The sequence below is a fragment of the Elephantulus edwardii genome, unplaced genomic scaffold (assembly GCF_000299155.1).
Source record: "Elephantulus edwardii isolate Elephantulus edwardi_28Jun2011 unplaced genomic scaffold, EleEdw1.0 scaffold00055, whole genome shotgun sequence".
Classification (NCBI taxonomy): domain Eukaryota; kingdom Metazoa; phylum Chordata; class Mammalia; order Macroscelidea; family Macroscelididae; genus Elephantulus; species Elephantulus edwardii.
Genome location: NW_006399805.1, coordinates 11,828,365 through 11,853,787, shown reverse-complemented (window position 1 = coordinate 11,853,787; position 25,423 = coordinate 11,828,365). Strand labels below are relative to the sequence as shown.

Sequence of the window (25,423 nt, the reverse complement as noted above, 5' to 3'; positions counted from 1 at the left end):
TGGTTCAGGCGACACCTGCCAAGCGGACACTGTCCTCTGAACCTGATGGCTGGCCAGGCAATCCGTCCTGTGCTGGGCAGGCCGGGCTCCTGTGCACTCATTCTTCCTCTGAAGGGGCCACCTAGCCCAACCCCCCTTTAGGTGGACATGGGACTCTGGGCCCAGATGGCAGTCTGGACATTGGGATTTCGGGCCACAGCGAGGAAGGATCTGAGGAAGCTGAACTGACCAGAACCCCGTCCCACACAGTCCACATATTCCATACACGGAGGGTGGGCAGCTCCCTGCCCCAAGACCCTGAGACACGGCCAGGCTGGGGGCCTTTACAGCTTTTATTGGTTCCTCTGTTTAGGGCTCAGGGTTCAGGGCTGGGAGCCGGGTCTCAGGGAAGCTAAGAGGCTCAGGAAGGAGTGAGGTGTCCGGGAGCGCAGGGTGAGGGGACCCAGTGACAGTGCGAGGTGCAGACTCCCTCTGCAGCACATGGGACAGCTTTGCTCACAAGTCCTTCTTCTTGACCTGAGCAGGAGAAGGCAGTTCAGAGCCCAGGGCTGAGCCAAGCCTTGAACCAGGAGGCCTGGCCCAGGAGTGCTACTGCTCCCATCACCACGCCAATGCCACAGCAACCAAGGGCTGTATTACCAGATTGGGGTCCCCTGTACCCAAATAGAATTTCACCCCTTCTTCCCAGAAGGCCCCCGCCCTCTCCCCTTACCATGGCCACCAGCACCAGGGCGCTGACCAGCACGGCATACAGGGCAGCCTTCCCCAGCAGGACCTCATAGAGGACAGTGGCCGAGAGGAGCCCCTGCTTGTAGGACACTGGGGGGAGGGGACAGACTGTGAGTAAGTGGCCCTGCCCTGCCCCCACAACCTCACTCACTTCCCACTGTATGTGGTGGGGGATGGGGTCACTTACCCGAGGTGAAGCCACAGTCTGAAAGAGAAGGGAGGAGGTGCATTGTCAACACAGACAGTCAGACAGGCCCTCCCCAGACAGCCTGGCCTGGTGTACCCCCTCCAGTGCCAGGGCAGAACCCCAGGACAGGAGCGCTTGTGGGGAACATGTCCTCTTGCACTAAGCTGACCTCCCCTCCCCTTGTTCTAAGTTCAGCCTCTCTGTCCTCATCCCAGTGGTCAGCCTGTCCTCGGTCCCTCCCTGCCCCCTGCCCGCTCTGGTTGGTCAGACATGCCCACCTCTCATCCCCAGGCCCCACCTGCTCGGCCCCAGGCCTCAGCGTTGATTTTCTGGGTGACAGGCTTGGGTGTGGACAGGTCCCACTCTTGGTCCTCGTCCACGCCGTAGAACTGGACCTGGCAGCGGAAGTGGTTCCTGGGGTTGTGCCAGAAGGCGGCCTCCACCCTCAGGCGGCTGCTCAGAGCGTAGGGGGAGCCCTGGCTGCCGGGCTGCTCCTGGCGGGGCTGGGGGTCCGTGCTGACCCCGCTGATGGCCTCTTTGCCGTTCACCCACCAGCTCAGCTCCACGTGGTCAGGGTAGAAGCCGGTGGCCAGACACACGAGTGTGGCCTTCTGAGTGCTGGAGATCTCGGCCGGGGAGGGCTCAAAGATGGTCACCTGTGGTGCTTTCACCTTGTCCAGGTTCTCTGAGGAAGAGGCAGACTGGTCAGAGCATGTGGGGGTTCTGGGGTGGGTAGGGGCAGCACAGACATGGGCACACACTGAGCATGTGAACGTGTGTGCAGTGTGCCTGTCTGCATGTCCTGTGCAGTGAAAGTCTGTGTTGTGTGTGAGTGTGTGTTTATGTGTGTCAGCATCCATGTGTATCAGTGGATGTGAGTGTGTCTGTACAATCATGTGTGTCACTGTGTATCTGTGGATGTGAGTGTGTCTGTATGATCATGTGTGTTGTGTGTGTCTGTGTGTTTCTGTGGATGTGAGTTGTATCTGTGTGTATATATGTATGATCATTTGTGTCAGCGTCTGTGTTTCTGTGGATGTGAGTGTGTCTGTGTGTGTCTGTACGATCATGTGTGTCGGCGTCTGTGTGTTTGTGTGGATGCATGTGAGGCATGTGTGTGGTGTCACATCCCAACACAGTCTGAGTAGTAGCCTGTCTGTCCTGAGACACTGCCCTGCCCTTGTCCTCCTACCTCCTGGGCACACACTTGCAGAATGCTCTGTCCACTCCACATACCACCACGTACCACGTGCCCACTGCCTCCCTAGACCTCAGCTGTGCAGGTGGCCTCCCTTGTCTTGCATGGGGACCCTGCACGCTCCCCTGGCCCCTCCTGATACTAGCACTTCCCTGAGCGAGCTTCCTCTCCACCTTGGTCACCAGGCCTGGCTCTCTGCGCAGTCTCAGTGTCCTCCCTGGCACCTCAGGCCTCAGCCCACACTCACTGGGCCTCCTCTTGGACAGGTCCCTTCCTGGGGGCCTGTCCTGTTTCTGACAATTCTGTTCCAATGAGGACATCTCGTCCTTTTATGAGCACCCCGTCTAGCCTGGGATCCGAGGCAGTGCTGGCCTAAGGGGCACTTCCCATCTCTCTTGGCATGACCTCGTCCAGGGTCAGCTCGATGGGCATGGTCCCTACAGTCCCACAGTGGCCCCAGCTCGGAGCCAAGCTCTGTGCTGCCATCTTGGATTTCTTGGTGATTTTTAAGTGAGGCTCCCACAAGGTGATGGTCAGCTGGGACCGCAGAGGTATTGGGGTCTGTGTCTTCTCATGTCAGCCCCCTCGTGTCCCACTAACTGCTGCAGTGCCCACAGGTCTTTGCTGGCTGGTGGACCAAGGAGGACAGTCAGCGTCATTGGCCCATCTTTCATCCTGGTCACTGCAGGGCCTGGATCTGAGAACAGCGGGCCTGCAGGGACCCCAGGGACCGTGCCCCTCCTGCGCTCTCCTGACACACACTCAGCCCTGGCTGTGCAAACAGGGCGTCCTGGCCTCTGTACCTCTCCTCCATGCTGACGGGGAAGCCTGGTGACAGACAGAGGCAGGATCCCACTGCCCTATTCAGAAGGCCTATCTGCTCCTCAGCTGTCCCTCGGGCCTCTGTGACCCTGTGGGGCTGGGTCCCTGTGGGCACAGCTGGGACATCAGCATGTCCTGGCCCCCGCATCCTGCTTGCGTGAGACTAGAAGTCGTTCTGCCCACTTCCGGCTCAGCTCTCCCACAGACACAGTCCTTGCCCCCATTTCCCAAATCCTGTCCCCCTCCCCTCCCCCACCCAGTGCAGGGCAGGTGGGGGAGGGAGCAGCAGGCATCTCCCCACCCCCACAGTGGACTGACCCCTGACCCTCAACAACAGTGACCGTGTGGCGTGAGGAGCTCAGGACACTGAGCAGGAAAGAACACGGTGGGGCATCCAGGCTTGTGTGGATGGCAGAGTCCCAGCCGTCCGGAGCCTGGGGTCCCCCTGCACCTGCCCCTCTGTGATCCCACTCAATGACCAGTCCCCACTGAGGACCAGGCTGCCGCTCTGGTGGCTCTGAGGGCTCTGCCCCACTGCTATGGTCAGGTGGCTAAGTGCCACCTCCGACCAGAGGCCTGGTGCAGGTGATGTCTGTGCCCTGGGACCGCAAGTCTCACACCTCCCTGAGGATTGTCCCCCACACGTGGGCAGAGACCGCATTTCAGTGTGGCTTTGTGACAGCAGGACTCCTGTGCCCCAGGCTACAGAGGTCCCTGGGAGGGGGGAGTCCAGGCAGGGTGTACCCATGCAGAGGGACCCCTGAACTCACGGGACCAGACCTGGCTTTGCTGACGCTGAGGAGGGGACGCAGTTCTGGGGTGGAGGATCGGCCCCCTGGGTTTCTGTGCTGTAACCTTTAGGGAAGCAACACCCCCCCCCCCCCAGCTCCCACCACCAGCCTTAACCCAGGCACTTCCCCTTTCAGACCACCAGGGCCCCAGAAAGGGCTGGAGCCAGAACACAGCAACCCGCGCAGGCTCAGGCGAGTGTCCAGTCTTCCCTGGCAGACTCCCTTCTGGGCCTGTCTCCTCCCCTTTCTCCCATCCTGCGTGTCCTCCTTTGTCCCCCATCCCTGCTCAAGGTCACAATCCCCCTTCCTCACATCTGTCCTTGGCGCGGTGGAGCACGGGCCTGCGGACCCCTGCCCTGCCAGTCTGTCCCTGCTGTCCCTCCCGGAGGAGCGCCCCCAGCCCTCCCACCTCGTCCCCAGATCTGCTCACCCCCCCCCCCCGCCGGCCAATCCCTCCCAGGTCCCTCGGGAAAGGAGACCCAAGGTCCTGTAAGCGCCAGCCCCGCGCCCTGGCACCTCGGAGAGGCAGCGGCAAGTCAGGCGCGGACTGTCCCCCGGGGGCCGCCTCCCCAGCGGCCTAGCCCCTCCCGGGGGACCGCACGGGTCCCAGGTGGACACCGCCCGACCTCACCTATGACAGTGAGCCTGGTGCCGCCGCCGAAGTGCTGCTCATAGGAGCACAGGGCCCCCGCGCAGTGTGCAAACCCCGCGCGCCCCTGCCGTCGCCGCCCCGGCACAGCACCTCCCGCCGCCCGGAACCAGCTGGGGTCTCCTCCGACACGACACGGCAGAAGCCCCCTGGCCCTGCCAACCCCCCAGAACCTCAGTCCCTCAGCGACCCGCGCCTCGAAGCCCGGCCTCCCCGCCAAGCAGTGGCGGCGCCCCTCGGCCCTGCGCTCACCCAGGACGGTCAGCCGGGTGCCCGTGCCGAAGGTCTGCGCCTCCGCTCACGGCCCGCGGGCTCCGTGCAGAAACCAGCCGGACCCCTGGCCACCCCCGCCAGGCCCGCGCAGACCCCCCGCTCCCACCCCGTCCCCAGGGCCCCCGCTCACCCAGGACGGTCAGCCGGGTGCCAGCACCGAAATACTGGGTTTCTGTGTCACAGATGGGGAGCACCGGACAAAAACTGGGGGCGCCATCCCTCTGTCCTGCGTTTTCCACAGGCCCTGGACCCAGGGCCGCAGACTCCTCTGCCCACCCGCCCAGAAGCCTCCAGGACCCTGGCCCTTCCTTACCCAGAACGACCAGCTTCGCCCCTTCCCAAAGAAGAGCTGAGAGGTGCTCACACAGCCTCGGGGTGCACGGCGCAAACCGCAGCCAGATCCCCCCCCCCCGCAGTCCTGGGGTTCAGGGCCCAACCAGGTGACCAGCCCCTGCCACCGCCACCCTCAGCAGCACTGTCTTACCCAGGACCGTGAGCCTCGTGCCTTGCCCAAAGAACTGCTCGTTATAGGAGCACAGTGTGAAAAGGGGGTATCAAGAATCCCCCTCCCTGGGCCTCCCTGGAGCATGGGGCAGCCTTCTCCATCCCGAGGGGCGTTCTCTTGCCCTAGTCCGGAATGAGCTGAGCAGAGCCAGCTGGATGTCCACCAGGCCCCTCATTTTCAGGGAGCCAGCTTGGCGTGGGGACAATATTCTGGACCTGGACTCTGCTGGTGACCATGGCACTGGGGACAGGGGCTGGGGGTGGGGAGCTGCAGTTGTCTCTGCTTCTTTCTCTTGTCCCAGTTGTGACCCCTCTGACCTCAGTGTCCTTTCCTGGAAAGGTGGGGCACCTTCATGCCTGGTGAAATGGAGGGCCAGTGTGAAAGAGGGAGTCGTGTGAGATGGACTCAGGCAGTGGCTGCAGCCTGCACCCCACCCAGCAGGAGCTGCGGCCCAGGCTCGCCCAGGCTGGCAGGATCTGTTCTGCTGACCATGAACGTCCTGGGAGTTGGAGCGGAGCTCAGGGACCACATCATTCCCTCAGGGTTGTTATTTTCTCTCTCTCTCTTTTTTTAAATTTTATGTTATCATTTTGTGTGTGTGTACCATCAAATCAGATCTGACTGGTACAGGAGGAGATTGCACCCCTTCTCCAGCAGAGCATCTGGTGGATTCAAACCCCATACCTCTGGGATTGCAATGCAGCTTCTTGCCACTAGGCCACCAGAGCTCCTGGTTGTTATTTTCTTAAGCACAGCCTGTGTGAGGTGGAGGGAGGGTCTATTAGCAGTGCTGGTTCCGAGTTCCCCATTGGGGTTCAAGCCTCCCCTTGGGTCAGAGAAGGGAAAGTCAGAGGCTGACCTCATCCAGGATGGGACTGCTCCCACCTGGAGCTGCACCCCTGGACTGGTGGGGTGTTTCTCAGGGAAGACTTTTTGTAAAAGCTCTTCCTTTACTTGAATCACTGTGCCCCCCCCAGTCCCACAATGTTACACCCAAGAACAAAAATGCCACCTCTCCCACATCCCCCACCACCAGGCAGGAGCAGGAAGACCAGGTGGCAGCGGTTGGTGCAACTGAGGTGCCAGGGAGAGGCAGTGGGAGAGGCTGGGGGCTGGGAGTGGGCGGGCAGGGAGGCCCCTCCTGCAGGCGCACCACCTGAGGCGAACACTCTGCAGGCCTCCTTGCTGGGGTGGCATTTGCATGGGCCCCCACACTGACTGTCATTTATAGAGAGACAGGGGCGGGGCCAGGGGCAGAAGCCTGACAGCAAACCCACAGAACAGGTGACAGCAAACCTCCCTCTGACTGAAGACAAGCCTCCAGAAACCCTGACTTCCGGAGTGAAATCTTGTCCTCGTTCATCCATTCACTTGTCATTTGTCACTTTGCCCTTCCAGATGGACACCTACTGTGTGCCTAGCTTGACACTAGCTTTGGGAATTCCAGCTCATATTTTTTTGGGGAGGGGCAGCCATTCTCTCTCCAGCCTCATATGCGTTTCCTTTTGAACCTAGTCCCAGAGCACCCGACCACTTTGACTCGTCTTCTGGAGTTTATTTCATGCCCCTGACTGGCTAGACCCTTTCCTGGGTGGACAGCCAAGATCAAGGCTTCCTTTGATGAATTAGTCACACCCTTGAACCTTTTCTGGGTTTTCCTGCCAAAAGTGGAGGGCTGGCCTCTGACCCCATGTGTGTTGAATTGATTTTGCCTTTTTTTTTAATTTAGCTTGTTTATTTTTCATTTCAATGAACATCTACAGAGATTTTGGAATTCCATTCATTCATTGTTGCACCCTTCTCCCCGCACAAACCCCTCCCCCCTACAGAACAACTGGACAGCGGGGAAGGACATGCCCCTCACCCCCTCTATAGAGTTTCTCCTGCTAATAACATCTGACATTCGTGTGGCTTATTTGCCACAATCAATGACTCAGTATGGTTACATTGTTAGTATCTAAAGTCAAGATAGATAGACTGTTATAAACTGCCTAGTGGAAGGAAGCTGCACTGCAATACCAGAGGTACATGGTTCAAATCCACCAGATACTCTGCTGGAGAAGGAGGGACAATCTCCTCCTGTACCAATCAGATCCAAATTGACAGTACACACACACGACCCTCGAGAACATTATGCTGAGTGAAATATCTCAGTCACAAAAGGACAAACACTGCATAGTACCACTGCTGTAGAATGAGATTGACATCAGGGTTGGGGTTAAGAATGAGAAAAACTGGATGAATTATGGATACTGCATTGAAACCAATGAGGGAGAGAATAGTTTAAAAGGAATATATTTTAGGGCATTATGATTATCATAAAAGTCCGGAATGAAGGTTGCAGAGTGGAGTATACTCAGGGTGGGGGTGGGGAGGTGCAGGGGGATTGTATACTAATGAAGGAATTTTTCTTTTACTTTTCAAAGAGAAGCACAAACTGGGGGTGAGGGTGGTGTGGGCGGGGAGAAAAGTGCAACAATGAATGAATGGAAATCCAAAATCTCTGTAAATGTTTATCGAAATTAATAAAAAAAAATAAAGCACAACATCTAAAAAAAAATTCTTAAAAAAAAAAACCACCCCAAAGCCAAACTTTTAAAACAAACTTGTTTTGGAAGAACTGGAGCCACAATGCTTATTAGAAACTAGGATGATGAGACTTTGTCTCGCGGACTTTGAACGTATTATCAAGAAGAGTGAATCCCTGGAGAAGGACGTTGTGCTTGGAAGAGCAGAGCTGTCCTGGACAGTGGCTCGTCCACCACTCACAGTGACTCTCTGGACGACGCAGAAACCCGGCCTTGTGCCGCTCCATCCTCTCACCCCATCATGCCCACCCCCACAGTCGCGCTCATTGTCTGCTCCATCTCCTCGAGGGTCTCTATCTCTTTTGCTGACCTTCCACCTTCCCAAGCAAGACATGTTTCTTCAAGGGCTGAAGTCTTGGCAACATGTTAAAAGTATGTGAGGGAAAGTTTCATCATCCTTGCCTCTAAGGAGTACCATGGCTGCAATTCCTCCAAGAAAGACTGGCTTGTTCTTTTGTATTACCTAGTGTATTCAGTACTCTCCATCAAGATCATAATTCAAAACACCATCAATTCTGTTTTACTCATCACTCAACTTTCACATGCCTCTGAAGCAATTGAAAATACCACGAGTTGGGCAAGGTGGACCTTAGTCTTTAAATTGACATCCCTGCTCTTTGGCTCTTTGGAGAGGTGCTCGGCAGCTGATTTTCCCAGCGCAACGAGTCTTGATTTCTCGACTGACACTACCATGGTTGTTGATCGTAGACTCAAGGAAAATGAAGTCTTGGTCATGTCAATCTTTCCTCCATCGATCAAGGTTTTGTCGATTGATCTAGCAGTGATGATTTGCATATTTTTACTGTTAAGATATAATCTATATTGAAAGCTAAAACTTTGATCCTCTGCAGTAAGTGCTTCAAGTCCTCTCCACTTTCTGCAAGCAAGGCTTTTGTCATCTGACTAATGTAGGTCTTCAGTGAGTCTTCTTTCAATTTGGTGTCATGTTCTTCTGAATATAGTGCCTCCTTTCAAGTCATGTCAGCACACAGACTGACTAGGTGTGGAGAAAGGATTCAACTCTGGTGCACACTTTTCCTGTCTTTAAACACGCTGTGTCTCTGTGTTCTATCTGAATAACTCTTCTTGTTCTACGTACAGACTGTATGTTCAGGTTCTGTCTGAGCACAATCACTTGTTCAGGGATTTCTAAGTTCAAACTGAAATCAGTGTTGATGTCTCTCTTTCCACAGCCTCTTCTGAATCCAGATTGAATGTCTGGAAAAATAGAGAGTCAGCAAAATAGAGGAAGACCCTTAGTCAGATGGGTTTATGCAGTGCCTGCAGCAAAGGACTTAAGCACAGTACCGATTGTTATGATGGTACAGGACCAGGAAAGCTTTTATTTGTACCACTCACACAGCGTTTCTGAGATTCAATCCATACTGAAGGCTGCAGTCCTTGACCTTCTGCAGCAGGTGCTTTAGGTCCTTCTATGTTTCAACAAGCAGGTTTGTGTCATCTACGTAACACAGATTGTTGATGAATCTTCCCCCAATCCTGATGCCACATTCCTCCTCATAGAGCCCAGCCTCCTGGATGATCTGTTCTGCGTATAGATTGAAAAGGTATGGAGACAGGACACATCCCTGGCATATACCCTTCCCAATTTTGAACCATACAGAGTTTCCTTGCTCTGTTCTGGCAACTGCCTTTTGGTCCAAGTATAGGTTTTGCATGAGCACAATCAAGTTTTCTAGGATTCCCATTCTTCTCAGAGTCAGCCACGGTTTGTTAATATGGATTGAAGCTCAACATCAAGAAAACAAAGATTCTCACCACAGGGCCAATTGACAGCATCAAGATAGGTGGTGAAAAGATTGAGAATTGTTGACAGCTTCAGTTTGCTTGGCTCCACAATCAACACTCTTGGTACCAGCAGCCAGGAAATCAAAAGACAAATTGCATTAGGAAAGTCTGCTGTCAGGCACCTCTCTAGACTACTGAAGAGCAACAATGTCATTCTAGAGACTAAGGTGCACCATGGTCTTCACAGTTACTTGCTATGTGTCAGAAAGCTGGCCAATGACTAGGGATGATAGGAGAATTGATGCCTTTGAACTTTGGTGCTGGAGAAGAGTACCGAGTATACCATGGACTGCTAGGAAAACAAACAGGTTCATCTTGGAGAGGGTGAAGCCAGGCTGCTACTTGAAGGCAAGGATTCTGAAGCTTTATCTGACATACTTTGGACATGTTGCAAGGAGGGACCAGTCATTGGAGAGGGACATCATGCTTGAGAGGGTGGAGGGACAGTGCAAGAGAGGAAGACCCTCAATGAGATGGATTTAGTCAGTGACTGGCGTAATGGTAGGTGTGTCAGAGACAACAATTAGGTTGTCTCAGGATACAGTGGAGTTCAGAGCTTAGGGTCTGTACTAGGGTCGCTATGAGTCGCAAATGATTTGACAGCACATGACAACAACCACCCCCCACCCCACATAGCATTGCTGTGAATTTGACACCTAACAACAAAACCAAAATTGACAATTGATATCTGGAACCCTGGTGATGCAGTGGTTACATGCATGGCTGCTAACCTGAAGAGTGATGGTTCGAGTCTACTAGCAGCTGCGTTGGAGTAAGCCAGGCCAGGCGACTCCTGGAGGGATACCGTGCTGAGGGACATGATGGGGCTGACCGCTCTGTCCTTCAGGGTTGCTGAGAGTGGACATTGGCAGTGGCAGCTGCGTTTGGGTTTGGTTATCAGTTACCTCAGGGTTCATTCTACAGTTATACTCTGTTCTGAGAAATGCATCCTGTCCCGTGTCTGCCATTCCTGCGTCCTGCGTCACTGCCTGAGTCAAGCCCTCTTCTCCACCTCATCCTCGCTGCCTTCCTCCTGAGCCCCGGCAACCAGTGACCTCTTCCAGAACGCTGACTGCTGTAAAGACCTCCCGCTACTCCCAGGCGTAACCTTGTGCTTCTGCTGCTTCTGTCCGCCCTTCTCGCCTGTGAATATGTGAACTTCCTGGGGACTGTGACTCTTGGGTCTTTGTCTTTGTGAATATCAGTGGTAACACATTGGGGTGATGCGTGCATTTGAACATGGACACAGACGTGGACACTTGAATATACACATGTGTGCTGCAGCACCGAGAGACTCTGGGGGGAAGGGAGAGACTACTCTGGGATGCTCCCGGGGTCACTCTTCCTCAGGGAGGTCTCCTTAACTCATATCTTCAAAAATAACTTCTTCCTACCTGTGACTGGACCACACTGCATTATATACCTGTGGGTCCTGCGCTCACCCACACTCTGTCATCAAGGGGCTTATGGTTGAGGGGGAGTGTCAGCAGGTGGAAGGGTCACCGTCCATCATGTGTGATGAAGGTCATGAAGGAGACATGCCCAGGGCACTGTACAACAGAAAAGGGACACCTGGTCTGAAGGGTAAGGGGCACTGAGGGCCAGGAGGTGGTCTGAGCTGAGTCCAGGAGAGCCAGGCCCCTAGGGAGGAGATGAAGCATCAGTCCAGGGCAAGAGGCTATTCTAGGGGGCTGAAGGCAGATTTCCTGAGGGGACTTAGGGAGAGACGAGATATGTGCTGAACAGGAGGCCTTTGGGGTGCTTCCCCATGACCCTAACCTGGCAACAGAGACTACAGAACTAGAGCTGACCCCCAGCGTGAATGGACATCACTTTCTATGTCCCTGGGAGCGCTGGGATGTTGTCAAGTCTGTGCAGTCCACCAGGGAGACGAGTGTAAACTGGGAGATGCAGCTGCTCTGCAAAGTGAACATTCCAGCTGTGGGCTTGCTGCCCCTTAGGGGAACGGGGTGCCATGCTTGGTGAGAAGCTGCAGGACGCAGGTGTCCACCCGTGGACATGCCGGGCCCTGGGCCCATAGCTTGGTGCAGACATTCCTGTCCAATACCCCGCCTTTCTGGGCTCTTCCTGAGCAGCCCCTTGGCATCCATCACCATCTTTCAGACTTCACAGGTGAGAGAAGTCAGTCACCAGGACCATCCCCCACCCAGGAGCTCCTCTCCTGTGCACAGCCGGGTTGAGGGGCTAAGGGAGGGCAGGGGAGAAGTCAGACAGGGCGGTGGAGCCGAGCAGAACAGTTTATTGGTTTGGTCGGGTGCATGTGGGCTCGCTAGCGGCGTCCTGGGTCATGGGTCATGGCAGTGAGGGTCCAGGCGGGCTGTTCTGGGTGGGAACGGGGTTGAGCAGGGTGTGGGCACAGCCGCCTGCTGGACGTAAGGACAGGACCCTGGCCTCCCCCCAGGGATGGCTTCAGGGGTCCTTCTTCTTGATCTGAAGAGGAGAGAGTGGGGGTTACAGAAGCCAGGACAGATGAGGGAAGAGAGGACAGAGTGAGGTTCGCAGTGTCCAGTAGTCAGCCTTTGCCAGCAGCCTCCCATGGTCCCACACAGACTTGCCTCTGGGCTTCCTAGCATGTAGGTGACCTCCCCTATTGTCCACTTCTGATCCTCTTCCAGACCTTCTGTACCCCAGAGAGAGTTTCACCCTTCCCTCCCAGAACCCCCCCTCAGCCCCTTACCATGGCCACCAGCACCAGGGCGCTGACCAGCACGGCATACAGGGCAGCCTTCCCCAGCAGGACCTCATAGAGGACAGTGGCCGAGAGGAGCCCCTGCTTGTAGGACACTGGGGGGAGGGGACAGACTGTGAGTAAGTGGCCCTGCCCTGCCCCCACAACCTCACTCACTTCCCACTGTATGTGGTGGGGGATGGGGTCACTTACCCGAGGTGAAGCCACAGTCTGAAAGAGAAGGGAGGAGGTGCATTGTCAACACAGACAGTCAGACAGGCCCTCCCCAGACAGCCTGGCCTGGTGTACCCCCTCCAGTGCCAGGGCAGAACCCCAGGACAGGAGCGCTTGTGGGGAACATGTCCTCTTGCACTAAGCTGACCTCCCCTCCCCTTGTTCTAAGTTCAGCCTCTCTGTCCTCATCCCAGTGGTCAGCCTGTCCTCGGTCCCTCCCTGCCCCCTGCCCGCTCTGGTTGGTCAGACATGCCCACCTCTCATCCCCAGGCCCCACCTGCTCGGCCCCAGGCCTCAGCGTTGATTTTCTGGGTGACAGGCTTGGGTGTGGACAGGTCCCACTCTTGGTCCTCGTCCACGCCGTAGAACTGGACCTGGCAGCGGAAGTGGTTCCTGGGGTTGTGCCAGAAGGCGGCCTCCACCCTCAGGCGGCTGCTCAGAGCGTAGGGGGAGCCCTGGCTGCCGGGCTGCTCCTGGCGGGGCTGGGGGTCCGTGCTGACCCCGCTGATGGCCTCTTTGCCGTTCACCCACCAGCTCAGCTCCACGTGGTCAGGGTAGAAGCCGGTGGCCAGACACACGAGTGTGGCCTTCTGAGTGCTGGAGATCTCGGCCGGGGAGGGCTCGAAGATGGTCACCTGTGGTGCTTTCACCTTGTCCAGGTTCTCTGAGGAAGAGGCAGACTGGTCAGAGTATGCAGGCCTGTCCCTGTGGGTGTCTGTGTCTGTGACAACACCCATGTTTGTAAGTGTGTGATCACCTGTAGGTATGGACACGTGTGTGAATGTGTGCTCATGTTTGAGTGTGAGCAGCTTATGTGTGTGTTTGTGTGTGAGGGGGCACGGGACAAGCCCATCACACGGCCCCAGCAGCAGGGTCTGCCCATGGTCACTGTCCCATCCCCTCCTGTCATTCTCCCCTGTGCCCACCTTACTAGCTGCCCATGGACACTGCCCGGCTCTTCAGGGAGGTGAGATGTCTCAATTTCTTCCTGGCCTATAATCCTCTCACCACATCCTGGCTGGCTCTCCCGAGAAGGACCTGCCTGATGCCCACTGCTCCAGGCCCACTCTCCCTCACTGTCCACCCCTCAGACTTCCACAGGGGTGGGGTGTTGCTGCTCACAGAGCACCCACGCACCCTGCAGCGCCCACCAGCAATGGGAGCCCAGGAAGGAGCCATTTTTTCTAATGTCAACCTCCCACTTCTCCAGATGCATGTGCTTGTCTGTTTTGGAGAAGCCCCATCTTAGAAGAAATTCTCCTCAAAACCAGCTCCTTTCCCCTGCATCCAGGACGGTCCCCCTCCACACTGTCCCCTGCACCTACGATGTCCCCCCCTGCACCCAGGACGGTCCCCCTCCACACTGTCCCCTGCACCTAGGATGTCTCCCCCCTGCATCCAGGACGGTCCCCCTCCACACTGTTTCCTGTGCCCCAGGCTTTCCCCCTCCATGGTCTCCCCTGTGCCCTGGATGTTCCTCCTCCACGTTCTCCCGGCACCTGGGAGGTTCCCCTCTACACTCGCCCTCTGCACCCAAAAATGCCTCTCTGCCCTCTGCCAGCATATCCATCCCATCGGCCAGTTGAAGCTGGGTGCTGGGCCTGGTGCATCTGATGGTGCCCTCTCCTGTGGACTCCACAGATGTGTGAGGACAGAGCTGGGGAGGGGGAATCCAGCCTGACACCTCCACAGCCCTGGTCCCATTGCCCAGGCTGGCACTCTTCCTCTCAGTACACGGATGGAGGGTTAGTGGTGAGGGGCCCCTTACCTCAGAAGCAGCCTCCTTACCCGGCCATTCTAACGCAAATCCTAAAGGCTGAGGCTCTGGGAGCTGGAGGTGGGGTCCCAGTCATAACAGGGTTGTCAGCCTTTCCCTGTGGCCCCCAGACCCACCCCCTAACCCAGGGCTGTGACAGCCTTTTGCCCTCACAAGGTCCACATGCCCCCTAAAGTGCCCATGTCACCAGCCCTCCTTCACTGTCCCCCAGCTCCTCCATGCCCCCAGCCCACTGCCCCCTGACCCCCACAGGCCTCCCAAGGCTGTGAGCCTCTGCAGGGGCAGACTGCCCATAGCCTCCTCAGTAGCAGCGGGTGGGTTTTATCCACTGATTTTGGTTGGCACCCCAACATCACCAGCCACTCAAGGAAAACGAAGGTTGGGGTGCGGAGAAGGAGGAAGAGAAGCGAGAGGGGAGCGGAACACAGGTCACAGGTCGAGGCATACTGAGAGGGGCTGCTGGGAACAGTGACAGGTGGTTGAAATGGAGCCTGGGGCACAGGACAGATGTGAGGAGGAACAGGAATCCACGCTCAGAGAAGGGACTCGGGGACAGCGGGACAGCCCTGAAGAGCAGCCAGAGGCCAGCGGGTTGCCTGTGAGGGGTGATTGGATGGACAGAGGGGCTGCTGGCAGTGCTTCTCTCCTCCTGCCTCACACCAGTGCCCTCCCCAGGACTGGCTATGGTGCCCGTCTCCAACCCTGGCCAGGAGGGAGCCCCATACCTGTCACCGTGAGTCTGGTTCCTGACCCAAAATTGAGGGGCGAGTTATTGGCCACAGTGGAGGACAGCCGTGGTAAAACCCACTGTGGACCACCTGGGGCAGGCTTGGTCCTCAGGGACCCCTGAGACTGGGAGCAGGGATGCAGCTAGGAGGACAGCCTGAGACAGCAGAGACAGTGGTGGCGGAGGGACAGAGAGGACAGAGGACAGAATAAGGACAGAGGGACAGAGGGGACTGAGGGCAGAACCACACCCTTACCAGAAGGGCAGTGAGTGGCCAATTGCAGGGACAACTCAGGAGAGAACTCCCTCCTGCTTTCTGCACCAAGGTGACGGAGAAGCACCAGGGACAGAGGAGACAAAAGTGACCACTCAGTGCCCCTCCATGAGAGGCCCACACCCAGCTTCGCGCCCCTGCCCTGCCCTGAGCCTCACCGAGGACGGAGAGCCGTGTGCCCTCTCCAAAGTACTGCTGCCCCTGGTTGGCACACAGCACAGGGCCCTGCTGCAAACCCAGCAGAGGGGGCCTCTGCTTCCACCGACCCCCCAGCTGTCCCCCACCAAGACTCCATTTCCACCAGACCCTCCACCTGTCCCCTGTGGGGCTCTGGGGGTTCTAGCACATCCCCCTCCCTGACCTCAGTCTCTTGGCCATGTCCTTGGTCCCTGGTCCTTCCCAGGGGTCCCACAGGCACTGACCGGCCACGCAGGCTCCTTACCCAGGACAGAGAGTTTGGTTCCGCCACCAAAGAACAGTTTTTCGTTGGCCACAGTGTTAAAGACCCGCAGGAAAACGCGTCCCGCCCCGCACTCCTCCAGCCCAGGTCAACCAGGGCTGTGCAGGGTGTCAGGGTGGCAGCGGGGTGACCAACAGTGTGTGATCAGAGGCTCGGATCAGCCTGGGCCCCTGCACGCAGAGGCCACCTGGTCTGTCTTATGTCTTTGGAGGACAGAGATGGTCAAGTGGCCCTGCTCTGGGGACACGACCTGTCTCAAGCTTGGTGTGACCACCCATGAGATGACAGCTTATTGAGGCCATGGCCCTGTCTGCAAGACCAAGTTCACACTATCCTGCTGAAGACTCAATGGCTCCCCCGGACCTCCGGGGCCCCGTTCACTCACCAATGACACTGAGGCGAGTGCCCTGCCCGAAATAGAGGGTGTTTCCAGAACACAGCCCCCCAGGGCCACTTCAAAACTCATGTCTGCAAGCTGAGAGCTCTGCTGGGCTTGGGGGAAGTGGGGACCTCCAGGTCTCCCTTCAGAAAGTCATCACTGATTTCAGGGTCCCCAATATCTCCCACGGAGCCCCAGGGCCCACACAGCTGGGAACAAGCACAGCCGGCCTCCGTGGAGGGGACTTCATCTCCTGTCTGCTGGGTTCCAGGGCTTCACAGGCTGGGCTCGCCTCCCTCAGTCCCTCCCGTGTTCCTGCACTGGGAGCCTGCCCCCTTCCCGGGGCCCCCTAGACTTACCTACAACTGTTAGCTTGGTCCCAGGTCCAAAGGTCAGATCATAGTTAGCACACCAGGACATGGCCACTCTGAAAAGCCCCGCAGGGGTCTGGGGGTGGAACCAGAGCCTTACCTATGACAGTGAGCTTCGTGCCTTCACCGAAAAAGAGCTGAGTGTTCACACAGCATCAGGGGGCCAGAGGGAAAGGGGCCTGGATAAGGGGTGGGGGCAAGCCTTTCCTGGGCACCACGCACCCCGTGCTTTACAAGACAGACCCTTCCAGAAAGGGTGTTGGCAGTTCCTTTCGTCTCCAGGCCCTGGAGCTGGACTTGAGTCTGTTTGGTGTCTGTACCAAGGTCCCTTGAGAAGGCTGGGCAGGTGGCCTGCAGAGATGCCAGGGCCGCATGGCCCCAAGCCTCACTCTTGACGTCTGTGTGCTCTTGTCTTCTGTCCCTGTTGCTCTCTGGGCACTGGCCCTTGACTGCCCAGCCCTAGCGAGGCAGGGACAGAGGACTGCTGAGATGTGGTCCTCCTCCTGTGATGTCCAACATTCTCTCTGGAGCTGCATCCTCTCCCCCGCACAGGTGTCCACGGCCTGTCCTGACCCTCAGCCCCACTGTCACAGGGGAGGGAGGTGGTGGTTCTGCTCCAGCTGTCCGGGGGTGCGACCCAAAGAGGCCTGGGCCATAGGCTGGGCTAGGAGGTTTCTGTAAAGGCCTCTCGTTGAGTTGAATCACCGTGGCCCCCTGTCCCCACAACGTTGCAACTTTGTACAAAAACGGCTCCAGAGCCAAGAAACCACCAGCCAGCTGCTCCTTTGAGGGGAGTCACTGTGGGAGAGGCGGCGGACGTGGTGCGGGCGCCCTGCTGCCGGCTGGCCTCGGCCTCAGACCTGAGAGGCTGACGTGACTACTGGGGGCTGCTTTTCTCGTGACGCCTCATCTGCGGGTATCACTGGGGAGCCCATCACAGAGAGCACCCCCCATCCTGGCTGACGGTGCAGCGCTGCAGGGACACGGCCACGCCTCATGATGTTCAGACCCCTCTCTGCGGGGACACGGCCATGCCTTGTGACGTTCAGACCCCTCTCTGCGGGATACGGCCATGCCTTGTGACGTTCAGACCCCTCTCTGCGGGGATTCGGCCATGCCTTGTGACGTTCAGACCCCTCTCTGAGTATGACTCTGTCCTCTCAGCTCCATCTGTGCCTCCAGGGGCGGGTGAGGTCTGAGTTCTCTGGGGGTGCGACCAGAAGCTGGGGGACCTGGGGCTTGTCCAGCAGTGAGCATGCATCAGGGGTGGGAATACATGTGGGTGTGGGCTTGTCCAGCCGATTGTGTGTTTTGGGGGCGGGGCTGAGTGCAGGCTTGAGGGGATGGGTGCATGCTGGGGTTGGCCTCGGGGTGGGCAGGGTGTGTGTCCTGAGCCCATCCTTGCTGGGCTCCGTGTCTGCCCAGAGCCCACCGCCCATCAGGTGGAGTTGAGTGGACTTGCTGCCAGCTGTCCCCAGCGGTCCTGAGGGCAGAAGGACTTCACAGAGCTGCCTGACGCCCTCCTTCCACACACCTTTGACACGGAGCCACGTGGAGCATTTCTGACGCGCCATCCCACGGGTGAGGGGGAATCCCCTCATCCTGGATCGTGGACACCCCCACCTCAGCTGGGGATGGACACTGGCCTCATCTAGGTTGGAGTGTGGAAACATTCTCCATTTGGTTGAGTGTGGACATCCCCCCACTTTGGCAGGAGAATGGACCTGTTCCCACTTCTGGGGAGTGGACTTGTCCTGGCTTCTGCTGGGGAGTAAACCTGTCCTGGTTTCTGGTGGACAGTGGACTCATCTTGGCTTCCCCTGGGAAGTGGACCTGTCCAGTCTTCCCCTGGGGAGTGGATCCATCCTGGCCTCTGCTGGGGAGTTGACCCTTCCTGGCCTCCCCTGGGGAGTGGACCTGTCCCAGCCTCCCCTGGGGAGTGGACCCACCTGATTTTCCCTGGGGAGTGGACCCACCCGGCCTCCTCTGGGGCCCTGAGTCCTGAAATGAATCAAACCAGCGAACGTGTGGCTGTGGAGCAGCTTTGCACTCGCAGCAGCCACAGGACAGAGCAGAGCTGCCCGCGGGATTCCCGAGGCCACGGGTCTTCACAGAGGCAGACGGCTTCGTCCTTCTCACGGAGAGACTGGTGGCTCACGTCACCGACCTTTCGATCCTGAGAGCTCTGACCACTGCACCAACAAGTGCCTGAGCAGTGACACCAAAGTGGACTTTTTTCTTCTCATATTTTTTAATTATTATTAATTTTAATGAACATTTACAGAGGCTTTGGATTTCATTCATTGTTGCACTTTTCTCCCTGCCCACCCCTCCCCCTGCCAAGGTGGACTTTTAAAATAAATGATGTTCAGTGAACCAGGCAGGCCTAGAAGAAGGCCGTGCTTGATCAACTCCACACATTGTGCACCCAGAGATCACCAGCAGGGCGAGACCTTGTTGAGGGAAAAACCCATCAAAGTGCTCAAAGATACAGAAAACTCTTTCATTGCCAAGTTAGAGCTGACCTTTCAAACCACGGCTTAAAAATCTAGAAGAAAACAAAAAAGAGAAATTTGACCACACAAGCCCCCACCCCCACTCCAAGTTCCAATTCAGTGGCTCCTGCGTCTCCACTGGAGGGGCCTGGCTCATTCCACCTGGTGGTGGACTTGAACCGGTCACCTTTTGGTTAGCAGCCTGTAACACACCAGGTTAGCAGGGAGCCTAAGGATGACATAGTGACAGAGACAAGTATGAACAAAATCAACAGGTAAATCACAACCTGGGGAAGATAATAGCAATTCTTATCACCAGGGCTGGGCTTTCTGACATGCCACACACCTAGAAGCCAATGATAAAATGACCCAGCATGTCAATAAAAATAACAAAGCACAAAAGACGCAGGGAGGAAGAGACCCAGACAGAGCTTAACCGGCTCGAAAAATTCCCTGCTGTCCGGTGGGAACCTGCTCACGGCTGATCCCCCCTTGGGCCTCTGAGGCTGTAATGGGCACAGGCAGGGACTGACCGCATTTGTCCAGAGGAGCCTCCAGGGAGCTCCCTACAGCCTACACCATCTCACAAAGTAAAACTGCTGTGAGCAATGGCCTTCCAGGAATTTGATTAACAGAGCCTCAGAAGAGAACGAACTGCTGTGCTGGAACCTTTGTGTGAAATAAACCCTCTTCCAAGTGGTCTGCTGGCAGGAGGCAAAGCGAGGAGATGAAGCCGCTGTGGAGAGGAATTTGGAAATAGCTGAGAGAATGGCATGCGCCCCTACTTCTCCAGCCAGGGGGTTCCACCGGGAGGAAATTCATTCCTGCAAATATGTTTTCACACAAATGGGAAACTAAAAAGCGTGACAAATATTTGCATGATTTGAAATGGCAAAGCAATGGGAAGAACACAAATATCCCCCACACCCAGGAGGACAGGATGCAAACAGTGTAATAAATCCACACGAGGGAATATTGTCCAACCCCGTAAAGAACGAGGAAGCTTTCTATCTCTGGAAAGATCTCAGCGTGTGGCACTGGTCTGTGAACGGCAAGCTGCTGGCTGGGGTTTGCCTGGCGGAGGTGGGGCTCTGAGAACATACACTTCGGTTTCTCAATTCTGCACAAAGAAACACTAAAAAAGAATAAAAAAAATGAGATCCGCGGGAGGAGTTATTCAGAGAGGAGGCACAGGGCCGAACCCCGCTCAGTGACAGCTTTGCTTTATTGCTTCCATTTTTTAACCACACAAATACATTTTCTGTTAAAAAAAATTCAAGTAAGAACAGTTTTTAAATAGAAACAAAAATCAAACAAATGATGCTTTAAATTATAACCAAAAATCATCCACTACCTAAAAACAGTTGTTACTATTATGTGTCATGGTGCTGGAAACAGTTGTTATTATGTGTCACCTGACCTGCGCCTGGCTGGCCCTCCGGCGGCTTTTCAGAGGCTGTGAATCACCCAGGAGGAGACTGTCCGTTTCCTCCGGGCAGCAGCTGGTGGATTCGAGCTGCTTGTCTTGGCTTGATAGCAACTCCTCACCCACGAGGTTGTCAGAGCTCCACCAAATGGAGTGAAATATCTGTTTTACAAAGTAATTTTTTTCCTTCCAGGAAGACTACATCCTTAAACCATCCTGTTAGGGACGTGGTGACTGGCAGCGACCCCTTACACACAGAATGAGACCCTGTCCGAGCTGCTCCGCCTTCACAAGCCCTGGTCCTCCCTGGGCTGTTGTCATCACTGCACCAGTGCACCCCCGGCAGGATTTTGTGCTGCAGACCGCTTACTCATCGCAAAGACTGTGGTTAAAAGCGGAGATGTGAGGATGATGGAACCAGGCAGGGCTTTGCTCTCTGCCTCCATCCACCGACAGCATACGCAAGGGGCTCCCCTGAGCGGATCCACAGTCACACTGTCTGTGCAAAGAGACGGTGGAGAAGCTCAAGAAATTGTCCTCTGTGCCCGGCTTTGCTCAGTGGGCCCCAGGCTCCTGGGGGCTTGTGGAAAATGCAGGTTTCTGGTAGTCCTGACACTGTTTTGAGTCAAAGTGTCAAGTTTGGATCTCTAACCTGATGGTATAGATAAAATCAAGCAAACAGAAGATGACCCGAAGTCACTAGTGAGAATCAGGCTGGGCCCCCAGGGAGCCCAGAGGATGCCTGTAACGTCCAGCGCATCCCAAACAGGGTGTGAGGTCAAGGCTCTTTGAATTTAGGGCACAAAAAAATGAGTGGCTTTCTGTTTGTCATGTTAAAACTCATTATGCAGCCCTTTAAAGTGCTCCAGAGTAAAGCTGTCACTTTGTGGGCTCACACGTGCCTGGTTGTTGTGGCCGCTGTGGAAACCCGTGTCCTGTCGAGTTTGTGAATGATCAGATGCTTTAAGGAGTGCTTCCTTCTGTTGACTAAACCAGAGACTGTGTTCACTTGAACAGATTCAAGCCCTGGCATTGCTGATTGCCTCATACACATGTGAAAACTGGAACAAGACTTAGGTAGACCAGTGGGCTGTGGTGGCCTAGTGGCAAGAAGCTGCACTGCAATCACAGAGATGTGTGGTTCAAATTCACCAGATGCTCTGCTGGAGAAGGAGGGGCAATCTCCTCCTGTACCAGTCAGATCTGATTTGAGGTTACACACACACACAAATGATAAAATGAATTTAAAAAAAAGGAATAAGGAAGACCGGAGAGTGTAGTGCTGGGCGAAGAATGTTGAATGGTCTCTGGACCAACGGGAGGTCTGGTGAAAGACGTGCGGATGGGAGACGCCTTCTGTGTGAGGGTGACAGGACGTGGTCTCACGTATTTTTGATGTGCTTGTAAGGAAGGACATCGTAGTTAGTAGAGTAGGAGTTGTCATTGTTGTTGCATGCCATGAAGTAGGAACCGACCCCTAGCTGCCCCAGTGGGTTTAGAGAGGCCTCCGGAGGCTGTAAACCGTATGGAGGGAGAAAGTCCATCTCCCATGGGTTTGAAACACAAACCTTGGATCGCAGTACAGCTCCTGACCACTATGCCACCAGAGTACAGGGTCACCAAAAAAGAGGACGTTCCTCAGTGAGGTGGGTGGACACGGTAGCTGCCATAGTGGGGCTCAGACATGACAATGATGTGGGCACAGGGCTGGGCAGGGCTTTGCACACAGGGCCACTCAGCACAGGAGGAGATAGGACAGCCCCTGGCATCTTATGGACAGTGACAGAGAAGAGCCTTGGACCATCAGCTGAGGCAAAAGGCCACTAGTCGCTTCTGTGAGTGGGCAGACCCTTCATCATCCAGTGCGTGCAGAGGCACGGTCATCGATTTCACCATCTTTTGGTCAACTCTGTCATGGTTTCCTGTCTCGTTATGTGCCATAGAATTGGAGCTCACTCAAAGCTGGCCCTCCGGTGGAGTTTTTGAGGCCGTAAATCACATGGAAGGAGATTGAACTTTACGCTGGTAGAGCAGTTCCTTACCACTAAGCCACAGGGCTCCTGACTCTCCCCCTTCCCCGTCAGTTTTTACACTGAGTATGTTTCCTTCCGTTGATTTGTTTGAGCAGAACGTGGTGCCACGCCGGCCGACCTCACGGAACGCTGCTCTGTGCGGATACTGCGGCCTCTTTGGGTCCACAGACCACTTGGTCCGGGTGCCCAGGGCAGGAAGGCCCACCACTCAGGCGCTGCGCCAAGATAGGCTCAATACGGGCAGCAGAGGGCAGCATTGGCTCACTTTTCAGGCCGCAGCATCTGGGCCCCTGGCAGTGAGGAGGTGCAGGTGTGGGGTGGCTGGGGGAGGCCGGGCGGCTCAGCGGTGAGCTGGTGGTGGGCACAGAGCTGGTGGTGGGATTCCCGAAGCCTGTTCACTTACCTCGGGGAACTCGGACATCAGCCTGAACTCAACCCACAATATTCTTGTATGTGGAACCTGTGTAGAATTGTAACCCCGGTCACAGTCACACACGGACAAGGCAGAGCTTGGATTGGAACTTGCATCCTGGTAGACATGCTGGCTGAGGCCCCCACTCTGTGCTGTGACTCCCCTTCAGCAGTCTAGTCCGAACTGCCCTGTTTCCAGCTCGACCTGTCTGCTGCATGGACAGGTGCAAGCCCCTGGTGAGCCTCAATCTGCCCCTTTAATGTGCGGACAGGACACTCCCTGAAGGGTTATTGTGAGGACTGAGTGGGACCACACGTAGGAAGCTTGTGACAGTGCCTGGGCATAGCTGGATGCCACGCCTCTGACTTCTGGGGGTCAGTGCCTGGGCAGAGCTGAGTGCCACGCTCCTGACTCCTGGGGACCAGTGTCTGGGCTTAGCTGGATGCCATGCCCCTGACCCCTGGGGGCCAGTGCCTGGGCAGAGCTGGGTGCCATGTCCCTGACTCCTGGGGGTCAGAGCCCTTGACCCATGGGGCTTCTCTGGCTGGTTCAGTAGCCAGGCCTTTCTTCCTGCTCTGTCTTAGTCTGGATGCTCCACTAAAACCAGCCCACCCTGAGTGACATGGTGTCCAGCAGTGCACAAGCCACCACATGATGACACACTGGCCCATGGGGCAAGTCTATCCTTACAGTGCCTAGCAAACATGATGTGGACAGCAGCCATGGCTGGACAGGTCAGGTGTGGACAGCAGCCGTGGTTGGACAGGTCAGGTGCCGACAGCTGTGCCTGGTGCCTGACTAGACAAGCCCTGGTGAAGCAGTGGTTAAGGCCTAGCTGCTGTCAGTAGTCTGAACCCATCAGCTGCTGCGTGGGGAACAGTGGGGCAGTAAAGACCACAGTCCTGGGCAGCCCATGGGGAAGTCCTGCTCTGCGCCACAGGACGCTGAGGAACCGACCGTGACGGGAGGAGCTTTGTGTGCTTTGGGTGCACAAGAAGCTACTCCTGAAGCGCCTTACGCCGCTGAGACCCTCACCAGGGCGCCTGCCGGGAGGGGCTGTGGGCTGGTGGGAGCGGGTGTGTTTGCTGGGGTGTGAGGCTGCCCGTGTCAGGTGAGACCAGGAGGCTCAAGTCCGAACATAGTTGTGTTCACTCTCTAACAGTGTTGAGCAAGGATTTGGGGTGAGCATGGTCACTGTCTACTCCCCAGCTCCCACAGGTGGCCTGCGCGAGGAGGAGGAAGCAGGCAGAGACGAGCGTCGAAGCAGGTGTTTTATTGTTGCAGTGGAACAGGGAGGGGGCTCAGTTGGCGGCCATGGTGTCCTGGATCCAGTCCACGAAGTTGCAGACCTTGGTGTAGACACCAGGCCTGTTCTTCTGGGCACAGCCGTAGCCCCAGGACACAATGCCCTGCAGCTCTCCATTGCAGACCACGGGGCCACCAGAGTCACCCTGAGGGAGAGGCCAGGTGTGCATGTCAGGAGGGGGCAGGGCTCCCGTCTGACTGTGCGCAGAGGGGGCTGTATCCTAGTCTGATTATGTCTGGGTGGACAGGAATTCTAGCCTGACTGTGAAATGAATGCAGGATTTCCAGTCTGACTGTAGGGCAGATGGTGGACAATATCCTAATCTGACTGTACCTGGGGGTGGGGTGGGCGATGGGCTGTATCCTAGTCTGACTGTCCACAGAGAGGGGCCCAGGATATTCGGTCCAGCTGTGCCCTGACCTGGAGGAGCCCCAGCCTGCTTCTTAACCTCTCCTGGATGCTGGGGGTCTCACCTGGCAGGAGTCCTTGCCGCCCTCCAGGAAGCCAGCGCAGACCATGTTGTCTGTGATCTCTCCGGGGTAGGAGGCCTCACACTCTTCATGGCTCAGCAGGGGCGCGACCAGGCACTGCAGCAGCTCAGGGTAGTTGACTAGAGGTTGGGGGAGCGTGAGGAGACGTGGACATCAGGATGGAGCCCCCAGGCAACTGTGGGCACTATCTCCTTTCTCAGCACAGCCCACTTAGGGTTGTGAGCTGTGTTCCCGTCAGAGGGGTCTCTGCATGTCCCTCCCCACTGGTGACCAGAGCGGGAGCTGGATGGGACAGCAGCTCTGGTGACTCCATGCAAGCCTGTGTGGGTGGAGCTGGGGATGCTGCAAGCTGGAGGGGAGGGGAAGGGGGGCTCACTCACCACCAGAGCTGAGCGTGTTGCCCCAGCCGGAGATGAGGCACTGGGTGCCAGCAGGGGCGCAGGCAGAGGGCAGGGCCACAGTGGACACTCGAGTGTTGATGGCAGCTCTAGAGTTGAGCTTAATCAGCATGATGTCATTGTCCAGGGTCCAGCTGCTGTAGCCGGGGTGACGGATGACCTTGGCGGAGTTGATGAACTGCTCATCTCCCTCAAGGACGTCGATGTTGTGCTCGCCCAGCCGCACCTGAATTCGGCTGCCAGGGGAGGGAACACACCTGAATTCGGCTGTCAGGTAAGGGATAGCAAGTTCTCCTGGGCTTCTACTCTCTCCAGGGTGATGGGGCTCCACAAGGTGACAGATCAGCACAGAGGGGAGGCACAGACTTCCTGTTCCAGGGAAGGTGGAGGTGAAGGTGGA

General features: G+C 56.4%; 1 protein-coding gene and 2 gene segments (V, D, J or C); all 3 read right to left on the bottom strand.

Annotated features, from left to right (window-relative positions):
* Positions 1-495: 495 nt before the first annotated feature.
* LOC102869313 lies at positions 496-5,646 on the bottom strand. The segment is given in 7 exon segments: positions 496-516; positions 713-819; positions 917-934; positions 1,215-1,601; positions 4,359-4,531; positions 4,629-4,821; positions 5,589-5,646. Coding segments are annotated over 7 exon segments (957 nt in total).
* Positions 5,647-11,981: 6,335 nt separating this feature from the next.
* LOC102868916 overlaps positions 11,982-25,423 on the bottom strand; it is a 28,351-nt gene continuing 14,909 nt past the window's right edge. The window contains 5 exon segments of the C gene segment in view: positions 11,982-12,002; positions 12,250-12,356; positions 12,454-12,471; positions 12,752-13,138; positions 15,411-15,447. Of these exon segments, the coding sequence occupies positions 11,982-12,002; positions 12,250-12,356; positions 12,454-12,471; positions 12,752-13,138; positions 15,411-15,447 (570 nt within the window).
* LOC102863484 (anionic trypsin-like) overlaps positions 24,130-25,423 on the bottom strand; it is a 3,817-nt gene continuing 2,523 nt past the window's right edge. Inside the window, exons 3-5 of the mRNA XM_006887172.1 lie at positions 25,006-25,259; positions 24,608-24,744; positions 24,130-24,279 (exon numbers count right to left, since the gene is read on the bottom strand). Of these exons, the coding sequence (XP_006887234.1) occupies positions 24,130-24,279; positions 24,608-24,744; positions 25,006-25,259 (541 nt within the window). The remainder of the gene's footprint in view (positions 24,280-24,607; positions 24,745-25,005; positions 25,260-25,423) is intronic.